Source organism: Manis javanica, chromosome 12 (assembly GCF_040802235.1).
Source record: "Manis javanica isolate MJ-LG chromosome 12, MJ_LKY, whole genome shotgun sequence".
In the NCBI taxonomy this organism is placed as follows: domain Eukaryota; kingdom Metazoa; phylum Chordata; class Mammalia; order Pholidota; family Manidae; genus Manis; species Manis javanica.
The window spans coordinates 86,243,234-86,270,857 of record NC_133167.1 but is presented as its reverse complement, the minus strand read 5'-3'; the positions used below and the strand labels follow the sequence as shown (position 1 = coordinate 86,270,857).

Sequence of the window (27,624 nt, the reverse complement as noted above, 5' to 3'; positions counted from 1 at the left end):
AGTAATTTCCTATGTGGATACCTACAAAATCTCCATTGATATCAAACAATGCTGTTCATGTGTATGAAAAGCCTATAGCTTCTCTAACACATTAAAACACCCTTAAAACAAATAAGTGAGAATGTGCTTAAAATGAACATGAAAAAGAATATTGCCTTTGTATGGGCCCAGGCTAAAGCAGCATAAAAATACCTTCAAGAAACTCATGAGTGTGAAGTTAACTAAAATTATCTTTTGTCCAAGGTATCCTACTGTTCCAAAAATCACTGGCCCTGTTAACGTTAGATAGATTGCAATGGGTCACTTACTCCCTATCCTATCCGCAAAAAGTATGTTTCACTTGTGCTAATTCTCATTCAGTTTACAGACAATTCTGCAGGAGCTACATTACCCCCAATTCCATAATACCTGTTCGGAAAATACATTTTGCACCTGCTATGTGGCTTTGGGGTGGCATTTCCATGTCTGAAGTTGGCAAAGCTGGAGGTCCAGGCAGGCCAGGCAACCCAGCTGTACAAAGTGCCCCTGTGCTCTACTCCATAGGCCATTAAGCAGGAGAGGGGGACCTGCAAATGTTTACCTGTAAGAGCCAAGATTAGAAGCTTGCCTGTATTCCCATATGTACATACTACTGAAACACTTGTTGGTATACTTTTGTGAAATCATCCTAATTAAATGAAAAAAATCAATACCTACATAGTAATCAAATCCATTACTAGAAAACTATCATTTCTGAATAGAAACAGAATATTTTAAAAGACAAATTCCACAAACACAATGAAAAGGCAGCCTACTGTATGGGAGAATATATTTGCAAATGCTATATCCAATAAGGGGTTAACATCTAAAATATATAAGGAATCCCTACAACTCAACACCAAGAAACCCCTAAATAATCCAGTTAAAAAATAGGCAGAGTACCTGTAGACACTTTCCAAAGACATACAGATTGCTAACAAACATGTGAAAAGGCGCTGAACATAGTGACCATCAGGGAAATGCAAGTCAAAACCAAGAGATAATCACTCGATACAAGTCAGAGCAGCTAATATCAACAAGACAAAAAATAACAAGTGTTGGCGAGGATGTAGAGAAATGGGAGCCCTTGTGTACTGCTGGTGAGACTGTAAGTCAGTGCGGCCACTATGGAAAGCCTTATGAAGGTCTCTCAAGAAACTAAAAACAGAACTACCATATGACCCAGCAATCTGCTTCTGGGAGTTTACCCAAAGAAAACAAAATCATTAATCCAAAAGATATATGCTCTTGTGTGTTTATCACAATACTTACAATACCCAAGATATGGATGCAACCTCAACCTAAATGTCCATTGATAGATGAATGGATAAAAAAAGACATGGCACATATATACAATGGAATATTACCTACAAAAAAAAAAGGATGAAACCTTGTCATATGCAAGAACATAAATGGACATAGAGGGTATTATGCTAAGTGAAATGAGTCAGAAAAAGATACCATATAAATTCACTTACATATGTAATTTAAAATACAAAACAAATAAATAAACAAAACAGAAATTGACTCACGAACACACAAAACAGACTGGTGGTTTCTATAGGGGTGTGGGAGGGGGGTGGGCAAAATAGGTGAAAAGAGAAAAAATTAATGAGAATGTCTGGTATCTTGATTGGGGTTATGGTTACATATAAGTGTATACACATGTCAAAAATTCATTGAGTTTCATTGAGCTGTACACTAAGATTTGTGCACCATTCTACCCTCTATTTCTGTTAAGTTCAGCTTTCTTAGGTTCCACATATAAGAGATATCATACAGTATTTTTCTTCATCTGTCTGACTTATTTCACTTAGCAGAATGCCTTCAAGATCCATACACGTCATCACAAATGTCAGGATTTCCTTCCTTTTTATGGCTTAATAGTATATCATTGTGGTGAATATATCATATATAATTTAATTACATCTTTATCCATTAATCCATTGATGGACACTAACTTAGGTTGTTTCCACATTTTTCCTATTGTGAATGATGCTGCATGAACATGGAAGTGTAGATATCTTTTTGAGATCCTCTTTTCATTCATTCCCTTTTTATACTCAGAAGTGGGATTACTGGATCATATTATAATCTTATTTTTAATATTGTGAGGAACCTCAATACTGTTTTCCATGGGTGCTGCACCAGTTTACATTGCCTCCAACAGTGCACTAGAGTTCCCTTTTCTCCACATCCTTGCTAACACTTGTCTTTTTGACGATGAACATTTTAACAGGTGTGAGGTGATATCTCATTGTGGTTTTGATTTGCATTTCCAAATTGAGGGAAATTTGATTGTATTTCACTTGGAATGTTGAGCATCCTTTCATGTACCTGTTGAGCATTTGTATATCTTCTTTGGAAAAAGGTCCATTCAGTTCTTCTGTCCATTTTTAAACATTTAAAAAATATTTTTAAATGTCATTTTTTTGTTATTGAGTTATATGAGCTCTTTATATATTTTGGATATTAACCCTTTAACAGATATGATTTACAAGTATTTCCTCTATTTCCTTAAATTACCTTTTCATTTTGTTGTTTCTCTTGCTGTACAGAAGTTTTTAGTTTAATACATCCCTCTTATTTTTGACTGTTGTGTTTTTGCTGTCAAAACCAAAATGTCATTGCCAAGACCTGTGTAAAGGAGACTTTTTTCCCTATGTTTTCTCCTACAAAGTTTGCAGTTTTGGGTCTTACGTTAAGTCTTTAATCCATTTTGAGTTAGTTTTTATAAATGGTGTAAGACAGGGGTCCAATTTCATCTTTCTGCATGTGACTTTATCCATATCTCCCAAAACCATTTATTGAGGAGACTATTATTATCCCCACTGAGTATTCTTGGCTCCCTTGTGAAATACTAGTGGATCATACATTTAAGAGTTTATTGCTGGGCCCTTGATCTATTCCACTGATCTATGTGCATACATTTATGCCAGTACCATACTGTTTTGATCACTATATATGGTAGTATAGTTTGAAATCAGCAAGTGTGATGCCTCCAGCTTTGTTCTTTCCCAGGTAGCTTTGATTATTTTGTCTTTTGTGGTTCTATAACATTTTAGGGTATCTCTCTTTCAGCAAAAAATGCCATTGGAAAAAAATTTCAACAGTGATTGGATTGAATCTACAGATAGCTTTGGGTAGAATGAACATTTTAACAATAGTTGTTCTGGTCCATGGACATGGACTATCGTTCCATTCATCTGTGTCATCTTCAATTTCTTTCACCTAAGTCTTATAGCTTTCATTGTATAGATCTTTCATTTCCTTGGTTAAATTTATTCCTAAGTATGTTATTGTTCTAAGGCATTGTGAATGGGACTGTTTCCTTTCTTTTTTTAGATATATCAGTTAGTTTGTAAAAATGCAACTAATCCCTGTATGTTGATTTTGTATCCTGCAACTTTGTTGAATTTTTTATTAGTTCTATGAGTTTTTATGGGTGAACTTTAGGATTTTCTTGTATAAATTTGTATCATCTGCAAATAAAGGCAGTACTTCTTCCTTTCTGATATGGATGGTTTTATTTCTTTATCTTACTCATTGCTCTAGCTAGGATTCCCACTACTATGTTGAATAAAAGTAGTGAGATTTGGCACCCTTGTCATGTTCCTGATTAGAGGAGAGTCTTTCAGCATTTCACTGTTGGGTGTATTAGGTGTAGGTCTGTCATATATGGCTTTATTATATGTTCCTTTTAAATATTCAATTTGTTGAGGGTTTTTAACATGAAGGCATATTTTGTCAAATGCTTTTTCTGCCTCTATTAAGATGATCATATAATTTTGTCTTTCATTCTATTAATGATGTGTATCACATTTATTAATTTGTATTGAACCATCCTTGAATCCCAGAAATAAACCCTTACTTAATCATGGTGTATGATTCATTTAACGTACTGTTGAATTTGATTAGCTATTTTTTAAAAATCATTTCTGCATATGCTTATCAGGAATATTGGCCTGTAGTTTTCTTTCCTTGTAGTGTCCTTATCTGGCTTTGATATCAGGGCAATATTGGCCTCATAGAGTTAGAGTTCCTTCTTTTTTGTTTTTGGTTTATTTGGAAAAGTCCAAGAAGGATTGGCATTGGTATTTTTTAAATGTTTGGTAGAATTCACGAGTAAAACCAATTGGTCCTGAGATTTCTCATTGGAGGTTTTTAATTACTGATTCAATTACCTTATTCATAATTGATCTGTTCATATTTTCTATTTCTTCATGAATCATTTGGTAAGTTCCATATTTCTAGAACTTTATTTCTGTTAGGCAACCAATTGTTCACATATAGTTTTTCATAGTGTCTTCTGTATTTTTATAGTATTATAATGATTCTTCTTTCATTTATAATTGTCTTTTTTCTTAATCTAGCTAAAGTTTCATCAATTTTGTTTATCTTTTCAAAAATCAGCTCTCAGTTTTGTTAATCATTTCTATTGTTTTTCTGCTATTTCATTTATTCTTACTCTGATCTTTGTTCTTTCCTTTCTCCTTCTAACTTGGGGCACAGTTTGTTCTTTTTATCTAGTTCCTTGAGGTATAAAGTTAGGTTGTTTGAGATCTTTCTTTTTGTTAACATATGTATTTATTGCTATAAACTTCCCTTTAGCAGTGCTTTTGCAGCAGACATAGGTATATTGTATTTCCATTTTCATTTGTTTCAATATTCTTTTATTTCTCTTTTGATTTCTTCTTTGACCCATTGTTCAGGAATGTGTTAATTTCCATGTCTATGTAAATTTTCCAGCTTTCCTCTTGCTGATTTCTAATTCCATGCTATTGTGTTTCATACTTGTATGATTTCAATCTTCTTAAAATTATAATAAGACTTGTGTTATGGTCAAACATATGGTCTACCTGGAGAATGTTCTATGCACACTTGAGAAGAATGTGTATTCTGCTGCTGTTAGATGAAATGTTCTATATATATTAGGTCAAATTGGTCTAAAGTATGGTTCAAATCCAATATTTTCTTATTGATTTTCTGTCTAGATGATCCAGCCGTTGCTGAAAGTAGGATACTGAAGTCCCCTCTACTATCATTGTATTATTGTTTATTTCTTACTTCATATCTGTTAGTATTTGTTTAACATATTTAGGTGCTCCAGTGTTTGGTGCATACATATTTACATTTTATATCTTCTTGATGAGTTGATCTCTTTATCATTATAAAATGACCTTTGTCTCTTATTACCATTTTTGGCTTTAAGTCTATTTTGCCTAATATGGGTATAGCTATTCCTGATATATTTTGGTTTCCACTTGCATGGAATATCTTTTTCTATCCCTTAATTTTGAATTTATGTGTGTCTGTAAGCCTGAAGTGAATCTCAAAGGCAGCATTTAAGTGGTTCTTTTTTTTTTTTTTATCCATTCAGGTACTCTGTGTCTTCTTGATTACAGAATTCAATCCATTTATTAAGAGTAATTATTGATATGTAAGGACTTACTAATTGTCTAATCACTGTGTTGTATACCTGAAACTAATATAATATTGTATGTAACTATACTTTAATTAAAAAAAAGATAAAAACATTGCCCAACTGGATTTTAAAAAAGTACAAGACACAGCTGTATGCTGTTAACATGAGATGCATCATAAATTATAAGGAAAGATATATTGGAAGTAAAATGATTAAAAAAAATAGCCCCATGCAAAGGGAAACTTTAAAAAAGCTGGTATGGTTATATTAATATCATAAAAAGTAAGACTAAGACTTAGAGTATTACTAGAGATAAAAAGGAGAATTATATAATGATAAAGGGTCAGTTCATCAGGAAAACAACAGTCCTAAGTGCACTAAGATATAATTTTATAATACATGAAAATACAAATAATATGCCTAAAACAAACAACATATCAACAATAATAACTGGCAACTTTAACACACCTCTCTTAGGAAATGACAGAACAGGGGGAAAAACCAGTAAGAGGATTTTTAAAACATTAACAAACTTAATTGACACTTACATATACAACAAATACAAAATGTACATGTTTTTAGTTCACATGGAACATTGAACAAAATAGACCACAGGCTGGATCTAAGCAAAACACAATAAATCCGAAGAAATAAAATCATGTAAGTACATTCTCGGACCATGGCTGAATTAACTAGGAACCAATAAAATTAAACTGAAAGTATACAAATATTTGGAAATTAAACAACTCACTTTTAAGGAGCCCATAATACAGAGATCAAAATTTTTAAAAAGAATAATGAAAACAAAACGTCAAATTCATGAAATAAGCTGAAGAATTATATAGAGCAATTTTATATTTTTAAACAAGTTAGAAAATGTTTACAATCAATGATCTAAAACTTTTACCTCAAGAAGCTAGGAAAAGAACAAAACAATAAGGCAGAAAACAATGAAAAGCCAAGATGTGGTCTGAAGAGATGAGTAGGTTAAATGGAAAAACTCTTATCCAGACTGATCAGAGACAGGGGAGTACCACCATGATTTGGATTCAAAGAGAGGACATAACTACAGATCCCACAGACATAAAAATAGGTATTAAGCCCAACTTCATGCCAAAAGATTGACCATTAAATGAAATGGATAAACTCCTCTAAGATTACAATACTTGAAAAAACTACTCGCAAGAATAAATGGAAAATCTAAATAGTCCCCTGTTAAATTCAATCAATAATTCAAAATCCTCCCACAAAGAGAACTGCTGCTTCATTAGTGAATCTTAAATTAAAATATTTAATTGAAAAACTGAACAGTTTTATACAAACTCTCAGAAACTATAAGGTGACCTTTTCCTAACTCAGTTTATCAATCCTCCTACCAAAATCTGATAAGAGATTAATCTTTCCTCCTGAGACCCAAACCCAAGTTCTCTGGGTCCTTCTGTCTTCTGGGATTCACCCTGCAGGTCACCTGGCTAAGGGGAAGAGAAAGACAGTAGGTGAAGCAGAGTCCTAGGTGGTCAAGTAGAGCAAGTCCCTAGAGCAAATACAGCCTCCCTCTGAAAACTGGGTCAGGGCTGTGGGGAGGGGTAGGTAAATCTCTGTATTAGCTAAGACCTGCATGCACCCAGCTAGGTCCAGCGAGAAGGACCAGGAGGAGGAACAGGGGCCACCACCCAAATCCCATCCTAAGGGCAGTTGATGGAGATTCCCAGTATGTGGGCCCAGGCAGTAAACCTGAGCGGATGGTGGCAGAGCTGCAGAGAAGAGCTCAGGGAGCTGGGTGGGGATGGAGTTGCCTGAATTGAGAGGGCCGTTCCTTAGGAGCCTAAAGGGGCAGAACAGCAGCTCATGGGTGGAGGAAGACAGAAAAACAGACACGCATGCAAATTGCTCCACACTTGGTTTATTGTTTCTTCGGCTGTGACCAAGGGCAGAATTGTCATTCCTCAGCAGGACCCTCGGTGATATCCATTGCCTTCTCAAGGAGTTACTAGTTACTGTGGAAGAGAACAAAGACACACATGCTTAAGAGTACTGAGAGCAAACAAATTCTCTTCCACTGTAAAACATACAAACAATTGGGGTGCTGCCAAGCAAAAAATTCATGTCAGAAGAAAAAGAATTCTAGAAAGAATTTTTACAATTTTGTTTGTGAAATTATTTGGCTGTAATTGATTTATTCTGCAATTCTGTCATTTCTGAGGAACCATCATCAGAAATACTTGCAAAAGAGAAAATCTAATGTTTTCCCCACATATGATAAAATATTCATGAATATAATGAAGTTAAGCCTTTGCATTTTTTTAGGAATTAAAGTACATATTAATTTTACTATTTCTATACCTTGCAGCCAATCAGTTTTGGTGTTTCATGTTGTAAAAAGTGTTTTGTTTTTGGCACTTGGAAACTCATAGGCTTAAGTATTGTGCCTAAAATGCCCAAGGAAATAAAGTGCCCCTGATTATAAATCCATTTTAGAGAATAATTTATATATCTTGTATCTTATTAGATTCAACTTTTAAATTTCATTCTATCTACAAGAGCAAGTTCCCAACAAACTTAAGAGAAATTTACTAAATGGAAGAAAAAAGACTAAGTGATTTAAATATTAATTGATGACAAGGTTAATACATTGCTTTAGTGCAGCATTTTACTAATTCATTTACCCAATAAATATTTGGGAGTTAATTGTGGATTATGAATTTTATTTTAATTTCAGACATATTTAGGAATAAATGCCTTCTAATGTACTTACTTGCCTACTGTCATGTGTTCGGGTGCTTTTCTTTGATTCGGATCTAAATAAACAAGAAAATAAGACTTTCAGTTTGATACAATGCAATCTGACAGTTATATTTTTTAGGACAGTTTCTTCCTCCTTCCTTTTAAAATTGTTAAAAAAAAGAAATATCTGCTGAATTTCTATCTGCAATAATTATTAGTCTAATTATTACCAAAAGTCAAAATCAAATTCCTAGAGGTCTTTTCAAATTTTTATATCCACAGATCTCTTATTTCTGATGCCCCCCAAAATGAGAGAAAGAATAGACTCAAGACAAATTAAGCAAGGTTAATTGACAAAAAAGTAAGATTAGTGAGGGAATTCAGTGATGAGTGGCATAATTCTACCTTTCCCACCCTTTCCCTAACTGCTATATCTTCAAAACTGGCACTAATTTTTCCTACTATGACCACAAAACACCCCTGTTTAATAGAGTTAGTTTCTCCCAAACCAATAAAGGTATTTGTGTATCTAGACTTGTGAGTCTACTGACATGTACAACCCATTAAATTTCCAGCTTTAAAAAAAAATCTTGTTTTGTTAGTGTTTACCCAAGGAGTTGATCCTACCAACATCTCCTATGAGCTTTCCTATTTAAAAAAAAATACTGAAAATAAAAGTTTTTAAGAAACAGGGACTAAAAAGAAAATATAATGGATATTCTAACAGTAAAGCACAGCAACTATGTCTGCCTAGCTTATTAATTTAAATGAAAGAAGAATCCAAGAATGCTTTTCTGGCATATGCTAAATATAAGCCAGACTAAAGCATCAATGTCCAAATTACTCCCTTCAAACACAAGATACACTCTTCTTTGGGTAATGCCCTTGATTATCCCTTAATCTAGTTAGCACCACTTACTGATGATTATGTGAATGACAGTCTATAATGAGAGATAATGTGAGGGGACACTTGAAGTAGTTATGACATTAATTATGTGTATAAGTTCCAGAGTAACCACTCATTCACTAAATAACTATTTAGTGAGCATTTACTCTGCTAGGTGCTAACCATAAGTTAGCAAAATACACATGGCCACTACCCTCAAGTGACTTCAGAGTATTGAGGGAAAATAATGCCTCTAGGTAAGCAGAAGGTTGATCTCTTGGCACTAGTGACAGAGAAAGGAGACAATAAAGAAAAACAGCTCTTTTCTTCATACTCAGTTTGGAGAAGGTAACTAAGGTCTATAAAAGGGTGATTATATCGGGAGACATCCAAAAACAACAGAGAGAATGAAGGATGTGAAAATGCCAGAGCTTCCCCTAATGGAGGGGTTGGACTCATCAGGGAGGACAGAAACTGTGTAAGGCTGTGGTGTAGCCTGAAATCTTAACCTGTGGACATAAAGTATATTCTGAAACACAGGTGGATTGAATGAAACTAAAGGAAGACATGTGAAGAAAAAATGCCCAAGTACAAGAAAACTAAAACTCTACAAGGAGAAAGGAAGGTGAGCAGACCAGCAAATATTTGGACTTTGGAAGGATCACAAGGCCACAACTTGGAGCACGGGAAACTATTTTAAAAGAATTCAAAACTTGTTAACGCAATTGTGGGCTATTAGGGGGCTGTGGGAAATGCAGAACTGTAGTGTATTTATGAGACTGTCTCTTAGATAAAATCCTAAATGCAGTAATCAATCACTCTTGTTGATACTGAGTTTATGAGTGTAAATGAAATCTGAACAAAAAAGTACTATTTCTCTTTGGGTAGCCCATCATAAAGGATGCAAAATTGCCCTGCTTATGAGTTAGTTCCACAAAATAATTATAAATATCTTCTCCTCTTATTGGATTTAACTGATTTTTTTCCTATGTATCAAAGGCACAGGTGATCAATACAAACTGAGTTACTGAAGAACAAAGCTGAATTTACTTAGTTAATATTCATTCCCACAATGGGAAATAGTAATAAGTTGTTGTTACTGAAGTACATTGTCAATTGCAGCTTTCAAAAAAATATTAAACAATTATTTGTTCATTCATATTTTCAATATATACTTATTTATAAGAAACACGTCCTAAGTTACTAAACCTGCTGGTATCTGTTTGGGCACTACTTTCCGATCTGATTCTAAATCAAAATAAAAATGCCTACAAGTTAATACTAAGGAACTTACATACTTTAAGAATGAAGATCAGGATATCTTATACTAAAATTAACTCTCTGAACACCTGGGACATGTCAAAAAGCAGCATTCTTATTTACCCAACACCAACTGCAACATATAGGGTGAAATTTAAACCTTTTATTGGGGAAAAGTATCAAGGTAGCAGAGACGTATTTTTTTTCTTTATTGCTTTTAAGCACAGTAGGTAAGTTTGGCCTTCACACTCCAAGTTCATTGGCCTTTTTTACTCACTGATAAGTATGTAAATTACCACTTTTTGCAAATTAAAACTCACATTTACTTCTGGACAATCTAGCAGACTAAATTGATGGGTCCATCTCCCCTTTCTATTCCAGAGAAATAAAGACAGACATAATAAAAGAGCAGAAATAAATAAAATAGAGAAGAGTAAAATAGAAAAAAATTTATGAAGCCAAAAGTTGGTTCTTTAAGAAGATAAACAAAATAGACAAACCATTAGACAGACTTAGCAAAAAAAAGAGAAAGTAAACACATAAACAAAATCAGAAATGAAGAAGGAATAGTCAAAACTGACACCACAGAAAAACAAAAATTTACTAGGGAATTTTATGAAATATTATTTGCCAATAAATTGGATAACCTAGAAGAAATGGACAAATTCCTAGAAAAATTCTAAGAGAGTCCCAGGAAGGAGCAGAAAATCTGAACAGACCAATTAGTAATCAAAAAACTACCAACAAACAAAAGTCCAGTACCAGATGGCCTCACAGCTGCATTTTTTCCAACCTTTAAAGAAGAGCATCCTTCTTAAAGTATTCCAAAAAGTAGAAGAGGAGAGAACACTACCAAATTCATTCTATGAGGGCAACATCACTCTAATACCAAAACCAGGCAATACAAAAAAAAAAGAAAATTATAGGACAATATCACAGATGAAGATAGATGCAAAGATTCTCAACAACATATTGGCAAACTGAATTAAAAAATACATCAAAAAGATCATTCACCATGACCAAGTGGGATTTATTCCAGGGATGCAAGGATGGTATAATACCCATAAATCAATCAGTATGATACACCACATTAACAAAAAAAGCAGAAAAACCATATGATCATTTCAAAAGTTGCTAGAAAAATCATTTGACAAAATTCAACATCCATTCATGATAAAAAAAAAAAAAAACTCTCAACAAAATGGGTATAGAGGCAACACACCTCAGCATAATAAGCCCATAAACACCAAGCCCACAGCTAACATCATACTCAATGGCAAAAAGCTGAAAGTTTTTCCTCTAATATCAGGACAAAGAGAAGGATGTTCATTCTCAACGCTTTGCCTCAGCATAGTACTGGAGGTCCTAGTCACAGCAATTATACAAATAAAGAAATAAAAGGCATCCAAATTGATAAGGAAGAAGTTAAACTGTCTTTGAGGATGACGTGATGCTATATATAGAAAACCCTAAACTCCACCAAAAAACTATTAGAATAACTGGGTTCAGCAAAGTTGCAGGATGCAAAATTAATACATGGAAATCTCTTGTGTTCCTATATACTAACAATGAACTAGCAGAAAGAGAAATCAGGAAAACAATTCTATTTACAATTGCATCAAAAAGAATAAAATTCCTAGGAATAAACCTAACCAAGGAGGTGAAAGACTTATACTCTTAAAATTACAAGACACTCATGAGAGAAATTAAAAAAGAAACTAATAAATGGAAACACATCCCATGCTCATGGATAGGAAGAATTACTACTGTCAAAATGGCCATCCTGCCTAAAGCAATCTACAGATTCAATGCAATCCCCATCAAAACACCAATGGCAATTTTCAATGAACTAGAGCTAATAATCCCAAAATTCATGACTCACAAAAGACCATGAATAGCCAAAGCAATCCTGAGAAAGAAGAACAAAGCTGGGGGGGTTACACTCCCTGACTTCAAGCTTTACTACAAAGCCACTGTAAGCAAAAAATTTGGCTGGCACAAGAACAGACCCATAGATCAATGGAACAGAATAGAGAATCCAGATATAAACCCACACATTTATGGTCAATTAATATATAATAAAGGAGCCATGAATATACAATGGGGAAAAGATGGCCTCTTCAATAATTGGTGTTGGAAAACTAGGCAGCTGTAAGAGAATGAAACTGGATTATTGTCTAACTCCATACACAAAAGTAAACTTGAAATGGATTAAAGACCTAAATGTCAGACATGAAACTATGAAACTCATAGAAGAGCACTTAGGCAAAAATCTCCTGAACTTAAGCATGAGGAATTTTTTTCTGGACACATATCCTCGGGCAAGGGAAATAAAAAATGAACAGATGGGACTACATCAAACTTAAAAGCTTCTGTACAGCAAAGGGCATGATCAGCAGAACAAAAAGGCAATCTACAGTATGGGAGAATATATTCATAAATGATTTATCTGATAAGAGGTTAACATCCAAAATATATAAAGAGCTCATACACGTCAACACCCAAAAAACAAATAACCCGATTAACAAATTGGTGGAGGACCTGAATAGACATTTCTCCAAAGAAAAAAATACAGATGGCCAACAAGCACATGAAAAGATGTTCCACATCATTAATCCCTTGGGCAATGCAAATAAAAACCACAATGAGGTATCACTTCATACCAGGCAGAATTGCCACTATCCAAAAGACAAGAAATAACAAGTGTTAGTGAGGATGCAGAGAAATGGGAACCATCCTGCACTGCTGATGGGAATATAAATTGGTGCAGCCAATACAGAAAGAAGTATGGAGCTTCCTCAAAAAAACAAAAAACAGAAATGCCATAGACTCAGTAATTCTACTTCTAGGAATATTTACCTTAAGAAAGCAAAATCCCTAATTCATAATAAAAAAGACATATATACCCATATGTTTATCACTATATTATTTAAAATAGCCAAGTATGGAAGCAACCAAAGTGTCCATCAATAGATGAATGAATAAAAATGTGGTACATAAACAGCATGGTATATTATTCACCCATAAAAAAGAAAGAAATCCTGCCATTTATAACAACATGGATGGAGCTACAGGGTATTATGCTAAGTAAAATAAGCCAAGCAGAGAAAGACAAACACCATATGATCTCACTTACTTGTGGAAACTAAAATAAAACAAAACAAAATGAACAAAATAGAAGTAGACTCATAGACCCTAGAAGTGTCTGGTGGTTACCATGGGGGAGGGGTTGTGGTGGGTGGGTAAGGAGGGTAAGGAGGATAAAGGGGCCCAAAGATTCTCAATATAAGTTAGTCACAGGGATAGTAGGGCAGCATGGAGAAGAGAGCCAATGATTCTATAACATCTTTCTATGTTGACAGAGAGTAACCACACTAGAGGGGGTGAGAATTTAATAAACTGTTGAACCACCATGTTGTATACTTGAAACTTTAAGATTGTATACCAAATATACTTCAAGTAGAAAAAAAGAAAATGGACTTTGGGAAAAAGAAAAAATGCCCAAAATAAAGATAAATAGGAAAAAAATAATATTTAGATACATTTCAGTCTAAATACATACCATCATACATTAAGCAAAGAAGAATAAGGGATGAAAAAAGATGTACTGGGTAAGTCTGACTCTCAAAGAGCAACTTGGTAAGCAGACAAGAAAAAACCAAGTAAGTGTAAAGATGATTCAAAACAACACAATTAAAAAATTTGTTCTAAAAACAAAGAAACAAACCTACCATGGCACAATAATTGAAGCATATAATATCAAATATTTTTACAAAAATTAGCTTCCTTTCTGGTTTCAATACTCAAAGAGTCTAAATCATAGAGACAAGTCTCTCCCAACAAGATAATAACATTGGGAAATGATTTTTACAGCAACAAAGTAAATCTTCTAATTGGAAACTAAGGACTAAAATTTATTCATGACTTAAACAACAAATCACACTGGAAGTTTCTAATTTTTCTAACTGAAATCAATAAATCTTAAAAACTAGACAGTGTACATGAAATGACATATAGGGAGAAAGTTTTAGGTTTAAAAGCATATATTAGAAAATAAGAAAGACTGAAAATTAATAAACTAAGCATTACACTCAAGAAAGCTTGAATTAAGACATAGCAAAGATAAAGAGTGCAGAAAGGAAGAAAAGAGCAAAACATAAGTTTAATTAATAAACACAAAGTATAAAAATTTCAACAAAACCAAAAGTTACATCTTTAAAGTTACTAATAAAATAGAAAAACCTCTAAGAAGATTGCCCATGAAAAAGAAAAAGGGAAAAAGGAAAAACCATATAAACAAAATTTAGAATTAGAAGAAGAAATATATCTATAGGGAAAGTATAAATATTAAAATTACATATAATTCTAGATATGGCACAGGGACATAGCCCTACATAGTAAAAATCTGGAATCACACCAACTTTCAGTATACAGGTTTTTCTCTGCAATGGGGGCAGATAATACTAGAAGGGAATTGCAGCTGTAATGTAATTGTTTATTTCATAAGGGAATTAAACATTAACATTTGTTATTGTTTTGTATTTGTTTTGTTTTAATATTTGTATTTGTTTAAAAATATTAACATTTGTTTGTTACCAGCAGTGGGCAAATAGGTTTCTTGCCCTGTTCAGTGACTTTGCGTCTGAATTACTATTTTAAAAATAAAAATTTGTTACAAGCTGAATTAAAAATTGGCCTTCTGAAGACTTTACCCAGAGAGGTTTTTTTGCATCATTAATGTACAAATTACATGAACAACATTATGGTTCCTAGACTCCCCCCATTATCAAGTCCCCACCACAAACCCCATTACAGTCACTGTCCATCAGCATAGTAAGATGCTATAGAGTCACTACTTGTCTTCTCTGTTTTATTGCCTTCCCCGTGTCCCACCCCTACATTATGTGTGCTAATCGTAATGCCTCCTTTCCCCCCTTATCCCTCCCTTCCCATCCATCCTCCCCAGTCCCTTTCCCTTCGGTAACTGTTAGTCCATTCTTGGGTTCTGTGAGTCTGCTGCTGTTTTGTTCCTTCAGTTTTTGCTTTGTCCTTATACTACACAGATGAGTGAAATCGTTTGATACTTGTCTTTCTCCGCCTGGCTTATTTCACTGAGCATAATACCCTCTAGCTCCATCCATAATGCAAATTGTAGGATTTGTTTTCTTCTTATGGCTGAATAATATTCCATTGTGTACATGTGCCACATCTTTATCCATTCATCTACTGATGGACACTTAGGTTGCTTCCATTTCTTGGCTATTGTAAATAGTGCTGCGATAAACATAGGGGTGCATATGTCTTTTTCAAATGGAGATCCTGCATTCTTAGGGTACATTCCTAGGAGTGGAATTCCTGGGTCAAATGGTATTTCTATTTTGACTTTTTGAGGAAGCCCCATACTGCTTTCCACAATGGTTGAACTAATTTACATTCCCACCAGCAGTGGGTGTCAACACTTGTTGTTTCTCTTTTGGATGTTGGCCATCCTTACTGGTGTGAGGTGATATCTCATTGTGGTTTTAATTTGCATTTCTTTGATGACTTGCAGTGTGGAGCATCATTTCATTTGTTTGTTGGCCATCTGAATTTCTTCTTTGGAGTAGTGTCTGTTCAGATCCTCTGCCCATTTTTTTACTGGATTACTTGCTTTTTGTTTGTTGAGGTGCATGAGCTCTTTGGATGTCAACCCCCTTATCGGATGTCATTTATGAATATATCCTCCCACACTGTAGGATATCTTTTTGTTCTACTGATGGTGCTCTTTGCAGCAAAGAAGCTTTTAAGTTTGATATGGTCCCCACTTGTTCATTTTTGTTTTTGTTTCCCTTGCCCGGGGAGATATGTTCATGAAGAAGTAAGTTACTCATGTTTATGTTCAAGAGATTTTTGCCTATATTTTTTTCTAAGAGTTTTATGGTCATAACTTACATTCAGGTCTTGGATCCATTTTGAGTTTACTGTTATGTATGGTATTAAACAATAATCCAGTTTCATTATCTTACATATAGCTGTCCAGTTTTGCCAACACTAGCTGTTGAAAATGCTGTTATTTTCCCCATTGTATATTCATGGCTCCTTTATCATATATTAACTGACCATATATGCTTGGGTTTATATCAGGACTCTCTAGTCTATTCCACTGGTCTATGGGTCTGTTGTTGTGCCCATACAAAATGGTCTTGAATACTGTGGCTTTGTAGTAGACCTTGAAGTTGGGAAGCGAGATCCCCCCTGCTTTATTCTTCCTTCTCAGGATTGCTTTGGCTCTTCAGGGTCTTTTGTGGTTCCATATGAATATTAGAACTATTTGTTCCATTTCATTGAAGAATGCTGTTGGTATTTTGATAGGGACTGCTTTGAATCTGTACATTGCTTTAGGCAGGATGGCCATTTTGACAATATTAATTCTTCCTACACAAGAGCATGGGATGAATTTCCATTTATTAGTGTCCTCTTTAATTTCTCTTAAGACTGTCTTGTAGTTTTCAGGATATAGGTCTTTCACTTCCTTGGTTAAGTTTATTCCTAGGTATTTTATTCTTTTTGGTGCAATTGTGAATGGAATTGTTTTCCTGATTTCTCCTGCTGCTAGTACATCGATTTCTCCTGCTGCTAGCTCATCATTAGTGTATAGGAATGTAACAGATTTCTGTGCATTAATTTTGTATCCTGCAACTTTGTTGAATTCCGATATTAGTTCTAGTAGTTTTGGAGTGGATTTTTTAGGGTGTATTATGTACAATATCATGTCATCTGCAAACACTGACAGTTTACTTCTTTGTTACCAATCTGGATTCCTTTTATTTCTTTGTGTTGTCTAATTGCTGCAGCTAGGACCTCCAGTACTATGTTGAATAAAAGCAGGGACAGTGGGAATCCTCTTGTTTCCAATCTTAGGGGAAAAGTTTTCAGCTTCTCGCTGTTAAATATAATGTTGGTTGTGGGTTTGTCATATATGGCCTTTATTTTGTTGAGGTACTTGCCCTCTATACCCATTTTGTTGAGAGTTTTTATCATGAATGGATGTTGAATTTTGTCGAATGCTTTTTCAGAATCTATGGAGATGATCATGTGGTTTTTGTCCTTCTTTTTATTGATGTGGTGGATGATGTTCATGGATTTTCAAATGTTGTACCATCCTTGTATCCCTGTGATGAATCCCACTTGATCATGGTGTATAATTCTCCTGATGTATTTTTGAATTTGGTTTGCTAATATTTTGTTGAGTATTTTTGTATCTATGTTCATTAGGGATATTGGTCTGTAGTTTTCTTTTTTTGTGGTGTCTTTAGATGATTTTGATATTAGAGTGCTGCTGGCTTCATAGAATAAGTTTGGGAGTATTCCCTCCTCTTCTATTTTTTGGAAAACTTTAAGATGGGTATGGTATTATGTCTTCTCTGTATGTCTGATAAAATTCAGTGGTAAATCCATCTGGTCTGGGAGTTTTGTTCTTGGGTAGTTTCTTGATTACTGATTCATTTCATTCCTGGTAATTGGTCTGTTTAGATTTTCTGTTTCTTTCTTGGTCAGTATTGGAAAGTTATATTTTTCTAGAAAGTTGTCCATTTCTTTTAGGTTATCCAGTTTGTTAGCATATAGATTTTCATAGTATTCTCTAATAATTCTTTGTATTTCTGTGGGGTCTGTAGTGATTTTTACTTTCTATGTCTGATTCTGTTTAAGTGTGTAGATTATCCGTTACTCTTAGTAAGTGTGGCTAGGGGTTTATCTATTTTGTTTATTTTCTCAAAGAACCAGGTCTTGGTTTCATTGATTTTTTCTACTGTTTTATTCTTCTCAATTTTATTCATTTCTTCTCTGATCTTTATTATGTCCCTCCTTCTGCTGACTTAGGGCCTCATTTGCTCTTCTTTTCCCAGCTTCAATAATTGTGACTTTAGACTATTCATTTGGGATTATTCTTCCTTCTTTAAATATGCCTGGATTGCTATATATTTTCCTCTTAGAACTGCATTCACTGCCTCTCACAGAAGTTAGGGCTTTGTGCTGTTGTTTTCATTTGTCTCCATATATTGCTTGATCTCCGTTTTAATTTGGTCATTGATCTATTGATTATTTTTGGAGCATGTTGTTAAGCCTCCATGTGTTTGTGAGCCTTTTTGTTTTCTTTTTACAATTTATTTCTAGTTTTATACCTTTGTGATTTGAGAAGTGGTTGGTACGATTTCTATCTTTTTAATTTCCTGGGGCTCTTTTGGTGGCCTAGTATGTGATCTATTCTGGAGAATGTTCCATGTGCACTTGAGAAGAATGTGTATCCTGCTAATTTTCGGAGGAATGTTCTATTGATATCTGTTAGGTTCATCTGTTCTAATGTGCTGTTCAATGCATCTGTGTCCTTACTTATTTTGTTTGGTTGATCTGTCCTTTGGAGTGAGTGGTGTGTTGTAGTCTCCTAGAATGAATGCATTGCATTCTATTTCCTCCTTTAATTCTGTTAGTATTTGTTTCACATATCTGGGTGCTTCTGTTTTTGGTGCTTAGATATTTATAATGGTTATATCCTCTTGTTGGACTGACCCCTTTATCATTATGTAATATCCTTCTTTATCTCTTGTTACTTTCTTTGTTTTGAAGTATTTTTTGTCTGATACAAGTACAGCAATACCTGCTTTTTTCTCCCTGTTGTTTGCATGAAATATCTTTTCCCATCCCTTCACTTTTAGTCTGTGTATGTCTTTGGGTTTGAAGTGAGTCTCTTGTAGGCAGCATATAGATGAGTCTTGCTTATTTATCCATTAGATTCCTCTGTGTCTTTTGATTGGTGCATTCAGTCTATTTACATTTATGGTGATTATCAATAGATATGCACGTATTGCCATTGGAGGCTTTGGATTTATGGTTACCAAAGGTTCAAGGGTAGCTACTTTACTATCTAACCGTCTAACATAACTCACTTATTGTGCTATTATAAACACAGTCTGATGATTATTTCTCTCCCTTCTTTTCCTTCTCCTCCACTCTTTATATGTTAGGTGTTTTATTCTGTACTCTTTTGTGTTTCCCTTGACTGATTTAGTGGATAGCTGATTTTATTTTGCATTTAGTTAGTATCTGGTTGGCCTACTTTCTTTGCTGTGGTTTTATTTTCTCTGGCGACACCTATTTATCCTTAGGAGTGCTTCCATCTAGAGCAGTCACGTTAGAATACACTGTTGAGATGGTTTGTGGGAGGTAAATTCCTTCAACTTTTGTTTATCTGGAAATTGTTTAATCCCTCCTTTAAATTCAAATGATAATCTTGCTGGATACAGTATTGTTGGTTCAAGACCTTTCTGTTTCATTGCACTGAATATATCATGCCATTCTCTTCTGGCCTGTAAGGTTTCTACTGAGAAGTCTGATAGCCTAATAGGCTTTCCTTCATAGGTGATCTTTTTTTTCTCTGGATGTTTTTAATACTCTGTCCTTGTCTTTCATCTTTGCCATTTTAATTACTATATGTCTTAGTGTTGTCCTCCTTGGTACCTTGTGTTGGGAGATCTGTGGACTTCCATGGTCTGAGAGACTATTTCCTTCCCTAGATTGGGGAAGTTTTCAGCAAGTACTTCCTTGAAGACACTTTCTATCCCTTTCTCTCTCTCTTCTTCTTCTTGTACCCCTGTAATGTGAATATTGTTCCATTTGGATTGGTCACACAGTTCTCTTAATAGCCTTTCATTCCTAGATATCCTTTTATCTCTCTCTGCTTCAGCTTCTCTGTATTCCTGTTCTCTTATTTCTATTCCATTATCTGTCTCCTGCACCTCAACCAGTCTGCTCTTAAATCCTTCCATTGTTTGTTGCATTTCCATTATCTCCCTCCTGAATTCATTACTTAGCTCTTGCATAGTTCTCTGTAGCTGTATCAGCATGCTAATGACTTTTATTTTGAATTCTTTTTCAGGAAGATTGGTGATTTCGGTCTCACCAAGGCCCTCTCTTTGGTGTTTGAGGAATTTTGGACTGAACAAGGTTCTTCTGCCTTTACATGGCAGTGGAATTGATTGTCGGCGAGTGGTGCATGTGTCAGCGGGGAGAACAAAGTCCTTTCCTGTTTGCTGGTCACCTTACCCATCTCCACTGCCTGTGCCAGTCAACCTCACACAGAGAGCAGCCTCTGGGTTGATCCCCTGAGCTGCTGTGGGCAGGGTGGCCCTTGAGATAGCCTAAGGCACTGGCAGGGGTTGCAGATGAGTAGCACATATTCGCCATGAGAACAGAGCCCCTACATGCTTCCTCGACTCTGTGCCAGTTTCCTCTGCCTGTGCCAGTCAATCGGGTGCAGGGAGCAGCCTCTGGGTTAATCCCCTGAGCTGCCATGGGCGGGGCAGCCCTTATACCCAGAGAATATTTTACAAATTATTTCTTACACAAGACAGCAATGCAAATTGAAATATGTCATCTGCGACAAGGCATAACATTCTGCATTTTTAGTAAATACTTCTGGTGCTTCCCCTTTAGGTGAGACAATTACACTGGAGAACCAGTAGGGTTACTTGAAAGCAATAGGTATAGATACATTTAAGTTTATCTCTCAATTACAAACACAATGTCTTGTTTAAACTACACTTGCAAATTCTTGCATCTTTAAAATGGGGGCATTCAAAACTCTCTCCCACAGTTAAATGAGATACTGATACAGTACTCAACCTGTCTGTAAAATGTCAACTATTGCTGCTGCTCGTGACACTGCCTTAAATATGACTAGATTCACATGGTGCTAAAGTTTGACTTCAGAACACAAATTCAATTTACTGGATACTTGGTGATTCCTCTTCCTTGGTGAGTCACTTTTTCAAAATGTTTCATAAAACAGCTATTATGGTTACTACAGCTGCTACTAGGAGAGCATGTAAAGCAGTGTAGAGACATAGAAGCCTCCAGTTCTTCTCAGTCTTCCCCAAAGCTTTTTCTATGATTAAACCTAAAAATAAAAGCACATAAAAAAATCAGAGTAAAAAGCTAAGCTACTTTTACTTTCAAGTTGCAGCAAACTAATAGAATGTTCTTAATTTTTGTCCTTATTCAAGGAATTTGGAAAAATAATAATAGTATCATAATACTTAGGACTATCTCTACAACCTCTTCTTAGAATACAAACCAAGTTCTAGAAAATTCCAATGTATTCTACATTATACATCAGCTACAGCAAAATTTCACTGTAACACTACAAGTAGGACCCAAAAACTTCAAAAATACATAACATGGGATCATGTAATTGCAAGGTTATCCAACAAACCTACATTGTTACACGGTACATTATCACAGAATTTCAGTATCTTTGTTCATATCTTGTTTTTATTAGATTGTTGGCTTTTTGACATGAGGAATCTGTTTGCATATATGGACCCATTGCAGTGGCACTAAAATGCCACCAGCATAAAAATCAGGAGACTTGATTTCTAACCCAAATTCTGCCACTGGTTAGCATGTATATGGTGACCTATACATATTCTTTAAGCTCGGAGGGAACTTTATTTTGCTTACTGTACACCCCCTGTGCCACATGACAAGCAGCTGGCTGGTCATTATATTTGGGAGTTCCATGAGTATTTGCCAAATCAATGGATGAATGATGGAAACTTTAGTCACAGTGAACACATAGAACATTGTGCTAGCATCCTTCCTGTTATCTCTTTTTCAGCAATTTTTTTTCATGCAAACTAATTCCTTTACCTTAAAAATTCATCTTCACTTTCATTTATTCTTCTATAATGGACAGATAATAACTGCTACACAGAGTGAATATTGTTTGTACAGATGAGATCACTGTTCAATTATAAGGAGAGGAAAAGTTGAAAGTATAAAAGAGAAAGTCAGTGATATAAGTAAATAGAAAATTTAAAAGATACTCTCAGCTTCAATCATGATATTTGAGAGTTAATATTAGAAAATGAGTAAGATTAAGATATTTTTAATTTCCATTTCTGACAGAAGCCCATTTGCCTTTTAATTACAAATACTGGTGCCTTTTTAAGTGGCAAAAGGTCATACTCTTTTTGTGAACACAATCAATTTGAGAATTATACTAATTGGATATGTAGAGATAGATACTTGCCTTGCTTCTTGGACAATCTAGAAACTTCTCTGCTACGATGTTTGCAATGTGGAGGCAGGTAGCCCCCAGTACAATGGCACTCCATATTCGATTTGCACACCTAAGATTTTTAAAAACTTAAATGATCATTTAAAAACATTTTATCGTAAAAAGTAAAATTATCAAATGGATCATGAAGTTTCCTTTTGTATTTTCCTCTACTATAATTTTGTTTGATTTATTTAGAGAGGTGATACAACAGAATCCTTAGTTTCTTGGCATACAGTACACATGCTCACATGCAGGCACACACACACAAGCTAAAAAATATGTTATAAAGTAGGCCTCACCATATTTGCATCAAGAAGATTTAATACCTTCAAATATGCACCTGAAAATTGAGTGTGCCATTTCAAAAACACATACTTAAATTCTAATGAAAATGAAATCCTTCCCATGGGTGGATGCTAGCTACTGCCAGCCCCAGAACTGATTGTGTACATCTCTTCCCATCCCCAAATTCAGTGACATAGTGTTAGCTTGCAGCATTTGCAATTATAAATGGTGACTTTACCTCCCCCCAGGCTGGTTGTTAAACATTTATGAGCATAACAGGGCCCTTGATTAGGACTGAGTCCTAGGCTATTTGCTTTTGTTTGATTTTAAAGCAAAAGTACATATATATACATATATATAGCATAACATTAGGAAAAGACGGTTTCTGTAAATCATAAATAATCATAATAGTGAACACCTTTATCGTGCTTACTATGTATAAGTCTATATTCTCAGAACTTTATATAGATTTACTCATTAAATACAACATCCTTGTGACTATTATTATTCCCACTTTAGGGATGAAGAAACTAAGACATAAATACTTAACTTGTGAAAAGTCACTGGGTTAGTAAGTGATAGGCCAGGATTTAAACCCAGGCAATCTGGTTTCTGAGGCCCTGCCCTTGAAAATTTGCTATAATACCTCTCAAAATAATATAAAACATCTCTTAAGAGCTAAGATCTCAATTTAAGAACATGAGTCTAATTTCTCTATTCCATGGCTTGAATGTACAGAGAGGAAAAGTACTCTGTTCAGGGTATGCACTGACTCAGCTTCATGCCATTGTGTGTATGTGTGTGCATATGTACTCTTTACCCTGAAAGTACTCTGAAATACTTCACAGAACTGATGTTGTCCTTCTCAGGAGATACATGTCAGTTTGTCCTAATATTATGTTGTTACTTTTGGGTCACTTGGTTAAGGTGCTGTCTTCCAAGTTTTTCTACTAGAAGTTAATATGCTTCCATTTGTAATTAATAAGTAATTTTTGAGGACTTACTTATGAGATTATGCAAGCATCTGGGTCCTCACAAAAATTTCACCCACCAGGTTTAGCATTCACTGCTAATTACTTCTCCATTATTCCTTCTATATCAATTATAAGGAAGAATCTCCTTTATCTCTATTTATTTATTCAGTTTTTGCTATCTGTAATGTAAAGTCAAACGACAGCTCAAATTACCTTTGACAAGGGTGCCAAGACCACTCAATAGGGAAAGAAAAGTTTCTTCAGAGAATGCTGCTGGGAAAACTAGATCTCCAATGCAAAAGAATGGAGTTGGACCCGTATGTCACACCATATACAAAATTAACTCAAAACAGATTAAAGGCCTAAATGTAAGACCTAAGACTGTAAAACTCCTAGAAGGAAACACGGGGAAATCTTCATGACACTGGACTTCACGATGATTTCTTAGATATGATACTAAAAGCACAAACAACAAAAGTAAAATTAGACAAATGTGTATACCAAACTTTAAAACTTTTGTGCCTCAGAGGAAACAATCAACACAGTGAAAAGGCAACCTACAAAAGAGGAGAGAAGACTTGCAAGTCACATATCTGATGAGGGATTACTATCCAGAATATATAAAGAACACCTACAGCACAACAACAAAAAAATCAAATAATCTGTTTTTAAAAAGGGCAAAGGATTGAATAGACATTTCTCCAAAGACAGTATACAAAGAGCCAAAAAGAAAATGAACAAAGGCTCAATAATGCTAATCATAAAAGAAATACAAGTGAAAATTACAAAGATATCACATTACAATCATTAAGATGGCTACCGTAAAAAAAGATCATCTCTAACAAGTGTTGACAAGGATGTGGAGAAACTGGAATCACTGAACACTGTTGGTCGGATTGTAAAATAGTGCAACGGCTATGGAAAACAGTTTGGAAGTTGTTCAAAAAATTAAAAACAACTACCAAATGATTTAGGAATCCTACTTCTGGGTACATATATAAAAGAATTGAAAGCAGAGCTTCAAAGAGATATTTGCACACCCATGGTCCTAGCAGCACTAGTCACAAGAGCCAAGAAGTGGAAGCAACAAAAATGTCCATCCACAGCTGATTGTATTAACAAAATGTGGTCTACACATACAAGGGAATATTATTCAAAGGAAGTCCCAGTACATGCTAAAACACGGACGAACCTTTGGGACTTTAAACTAAGTGATATGTACCATCACTAAAAGACAAATACTATGTTATTCCACTCACATTAGTTCTCTGAAATAGTCAAATTCATACAAACAAAAAGTAGCTGTGGTTTGCAGGGGGTGTTGGAAAAGAGGAAAAGAAAATTATCATCTAATGGGCTTATGTGATATTGTGATTTACAATAAATATTTGGCCATGAAATATATATTTCTCATACACATTTGGTCTTTATCCACAGTTCCTGGCTCATAACTCCCAAAACCCTTGGAATTTCCTAAGTGTTAAAAGTGATAGAGGCATCTTTCTTTATGTGAATGAAGTAACTTTTGGAAGCACCTAGGATGGCGGATGGCGGCCAGGAGAACCAGTCATATGATTAGAAGGTTGGAGCTCTCATTCCCACCCCTCCAGCCTCTGGGGAGGATAGAAGGGCTGCAGATTTAATCAACTGGCAATGACCAATGACTTAATCATCATGCATGTATAATGAAGCCTCCCTAAAAACCCAAAAGGATGGGGTTCAGAGAGATTCTAGAATGGCAAACATGTAGTGATTTGTGGGGAGTACATGTCTGAAGAGAGTGTGGAAGTTCATGTCCTTTCTCTACCTTTCCCTATGCATCTCTTCTAGCTGGCTGTCTCTGAGTTACATCCTTTTATAATAAACAGGTAATCTAGAAAGTAAAATGTTTCTCTGAGTTCTATGAGCCACTCTAGCAAATTAATTAAATCCAAGGAGGCGGTCTTGGGAACCTCTGATTTACAGCCAGTCAGGAGCATAACAACCTGGGTTTGTGACTGGCATCTGAAATTGGGGTTGGGGGTGTTGGGGTGACGGGTGCAGTCTTGCAGGACAGAAATATTAACCTGTGCAATCTGATGCTATCTCTGGGTCAACAGTGTCAGAACAGAGTTGAATTCCTAGACACCTGATGGTGTCCAAGAACTGCTTCTGGGTGTAAGGGGAGAAAACTCCCCAATAGAAACTGGATGCTCAGAACACAAAAAAGAGTATTAGTTTCAGATTTGCAAAAGAAAAAAATCCTAGAAATCTGCTTCACAACAAAGTGAATATACATAATGCCAATTGATTTGTACACTTAAAAATGGTTGAGATAGCAAATTTATGTGTCTTTCCTACAACAAAACAATTCACAGCAGCTTTACTCAAAGTGGCAAAAACTTAAATTACTATCAACAGATGAATGGATAAATTGTGTAATATCCATAAAATGGGATGGTAACAGCAATGAAAACAACAAACTAAGTATGTTATAAATGCCACAGTACATTACTACTGTATTTAAAGTCAATGGCCTTTAAAAAAACATTCAAATGAAATGTAGTATTTTACATTTATGCATAATTTTTAATTTCCAGTACCCTATAGTGTTTTTTGTATATCCACATTTCCATCTGACATTATTTTCTTTTCACATGAATATAGTTTGATATTTTCTTTAGTGCCTATCTTCTAACCAATAAATTCTCTCAGATGTTTGCATCTGAGAAAAGTATTTTCTATCCCTTATCTTTGAGATGTTTTCATTTGATATAGAATAATAAATTACCAGGTTTTTTTCATACTTAAATGATGTCACAAAATTGTGTTCTTACATATTTTCTGATAAGTCATCCTATTTTTTAAATTAAAATATCGATACACAATTTTATGCAGGTTTCACATGAACATTGTGGTTTCAACATTCACCCTTATTATCGAGTCATCATCCCCCACCACAATACACTCACTAACAGCATAGTAAGATGCTATAGAGTCATTACTTGTCTTATCCATGCTATACTGCCTTCACTATGAACGACCTATATTGTGATTGCCAATTATAGTACCCCTTAATCCCCTTCTCTCTCCCTCCCCATCCACCCTCCAAACCCCTTCCCTTTGGTAACCACTAGTCCCTTCCTGGAGTCTGTAAGTCTACTGCTGTTTTGTTCCTTCACTTTTTGTTTTGTGGTTATACTTCACAAATGAGTGAAATCATTTGGTGCTTGTCTTTCTCCACCTGGCTTATTTCAATGAACATAATACCCTCTAGCTCCATTCATGTTGTTGAAAATGGTAGGATTTGTTTTCTTCTTACAGCTGAATAAAATTCATTGTACATTTGTACCACTTTTTCTGTATCCATTCATTTACTGATGGACACTTACTTTGCTTCCATATCTTGGCTATTGTAAATAGTGCAGCTATAAACACAGGGATGCATATGTCTTTTTGAATCAGGCATCTTGTTTTCTTTGGGTAAATTCCTAGGAGTGGAATTACTGGGTCAAACGGTATTTCAATTTTTAGTTTTTTAAGGAACCTCAATATTGCTTTCTACAATGGTTGAACGAATTTACATTTCCACCAACAGTGTTGGAGGGTTCCCCTTTCTCTGCATCCTAGTCAGCATGTTTCTTGTCTTTTGGATAGTGACCATCCTAACTGGGGTGAGGTGATATCTCATTATGGTTTTAATTTTCATTTCCCTGAAAATTAGCAATAAGGAGCAACTTTTCATATTTTTGTTGCCCATTCAAATTTCTCCTTTGGAAAAGTGTCTGTTCAGATCCCATGCCCATTTTTTAATCAAGTTTTTTGTGTTTTGGGTGTTGAGGTGTTTGAGCTCTTTACATATTTTAGATGTTAACCCCTTATGGCATATGTCATTTATGAGTATATTCTCCCATACTGTAAGGTGCCTTTTTGTTCTACTGATGGTATCCTTTGCTGTACAGAAGCTTTTTAGTTT

At 34.9% G+C, this 27,624-nt stretch overlaps 1 protein-coding gene across 8 annotated transcripts in view; it reads right to left on the bottom strand.

The window, feature by feature from the left end:
* Positions 1-5,057: 5,057 nt before the first annotated feature.
* ADAM32 (ADAM metallopeptidase domain 32) overlaps positions 5,058-27,624 on the bottom strand; it is a 132,323-nt gene continuing 109,756 nt past the window's right edge. For 6 of the 8 annotated variants that reach the window (XM_073218973.1, XM_073218975.1, XM_073218974.1 and 3 more), the window contains 4 exons: positions 22,381-22,480; positions 21,078-21,246; positions 8,199-8,241; positions 5,058-7,440 (listed from right to left, as the gene is read on the bottom strand). In XM_073218973.1, coding sequence (XP_073075074.1) covers positions 21,128-21,246; positions 22,381-22,480 — 219 coding nt within the window. In that variant the 3' untranslated portion in view covers positions 5,058-7,440; positions 8,199-8,241; positions 21,078-21,127. The remainder of the gene's footprint in view (positions 7,441-8,198; positions 8,242-21,077; positions 21,247-22,380; positions 22,481-27,624) is intronic. The other 2 variants (XM_017667646.3, XM_017667648.3) reach the window with 2 other exon arrangements.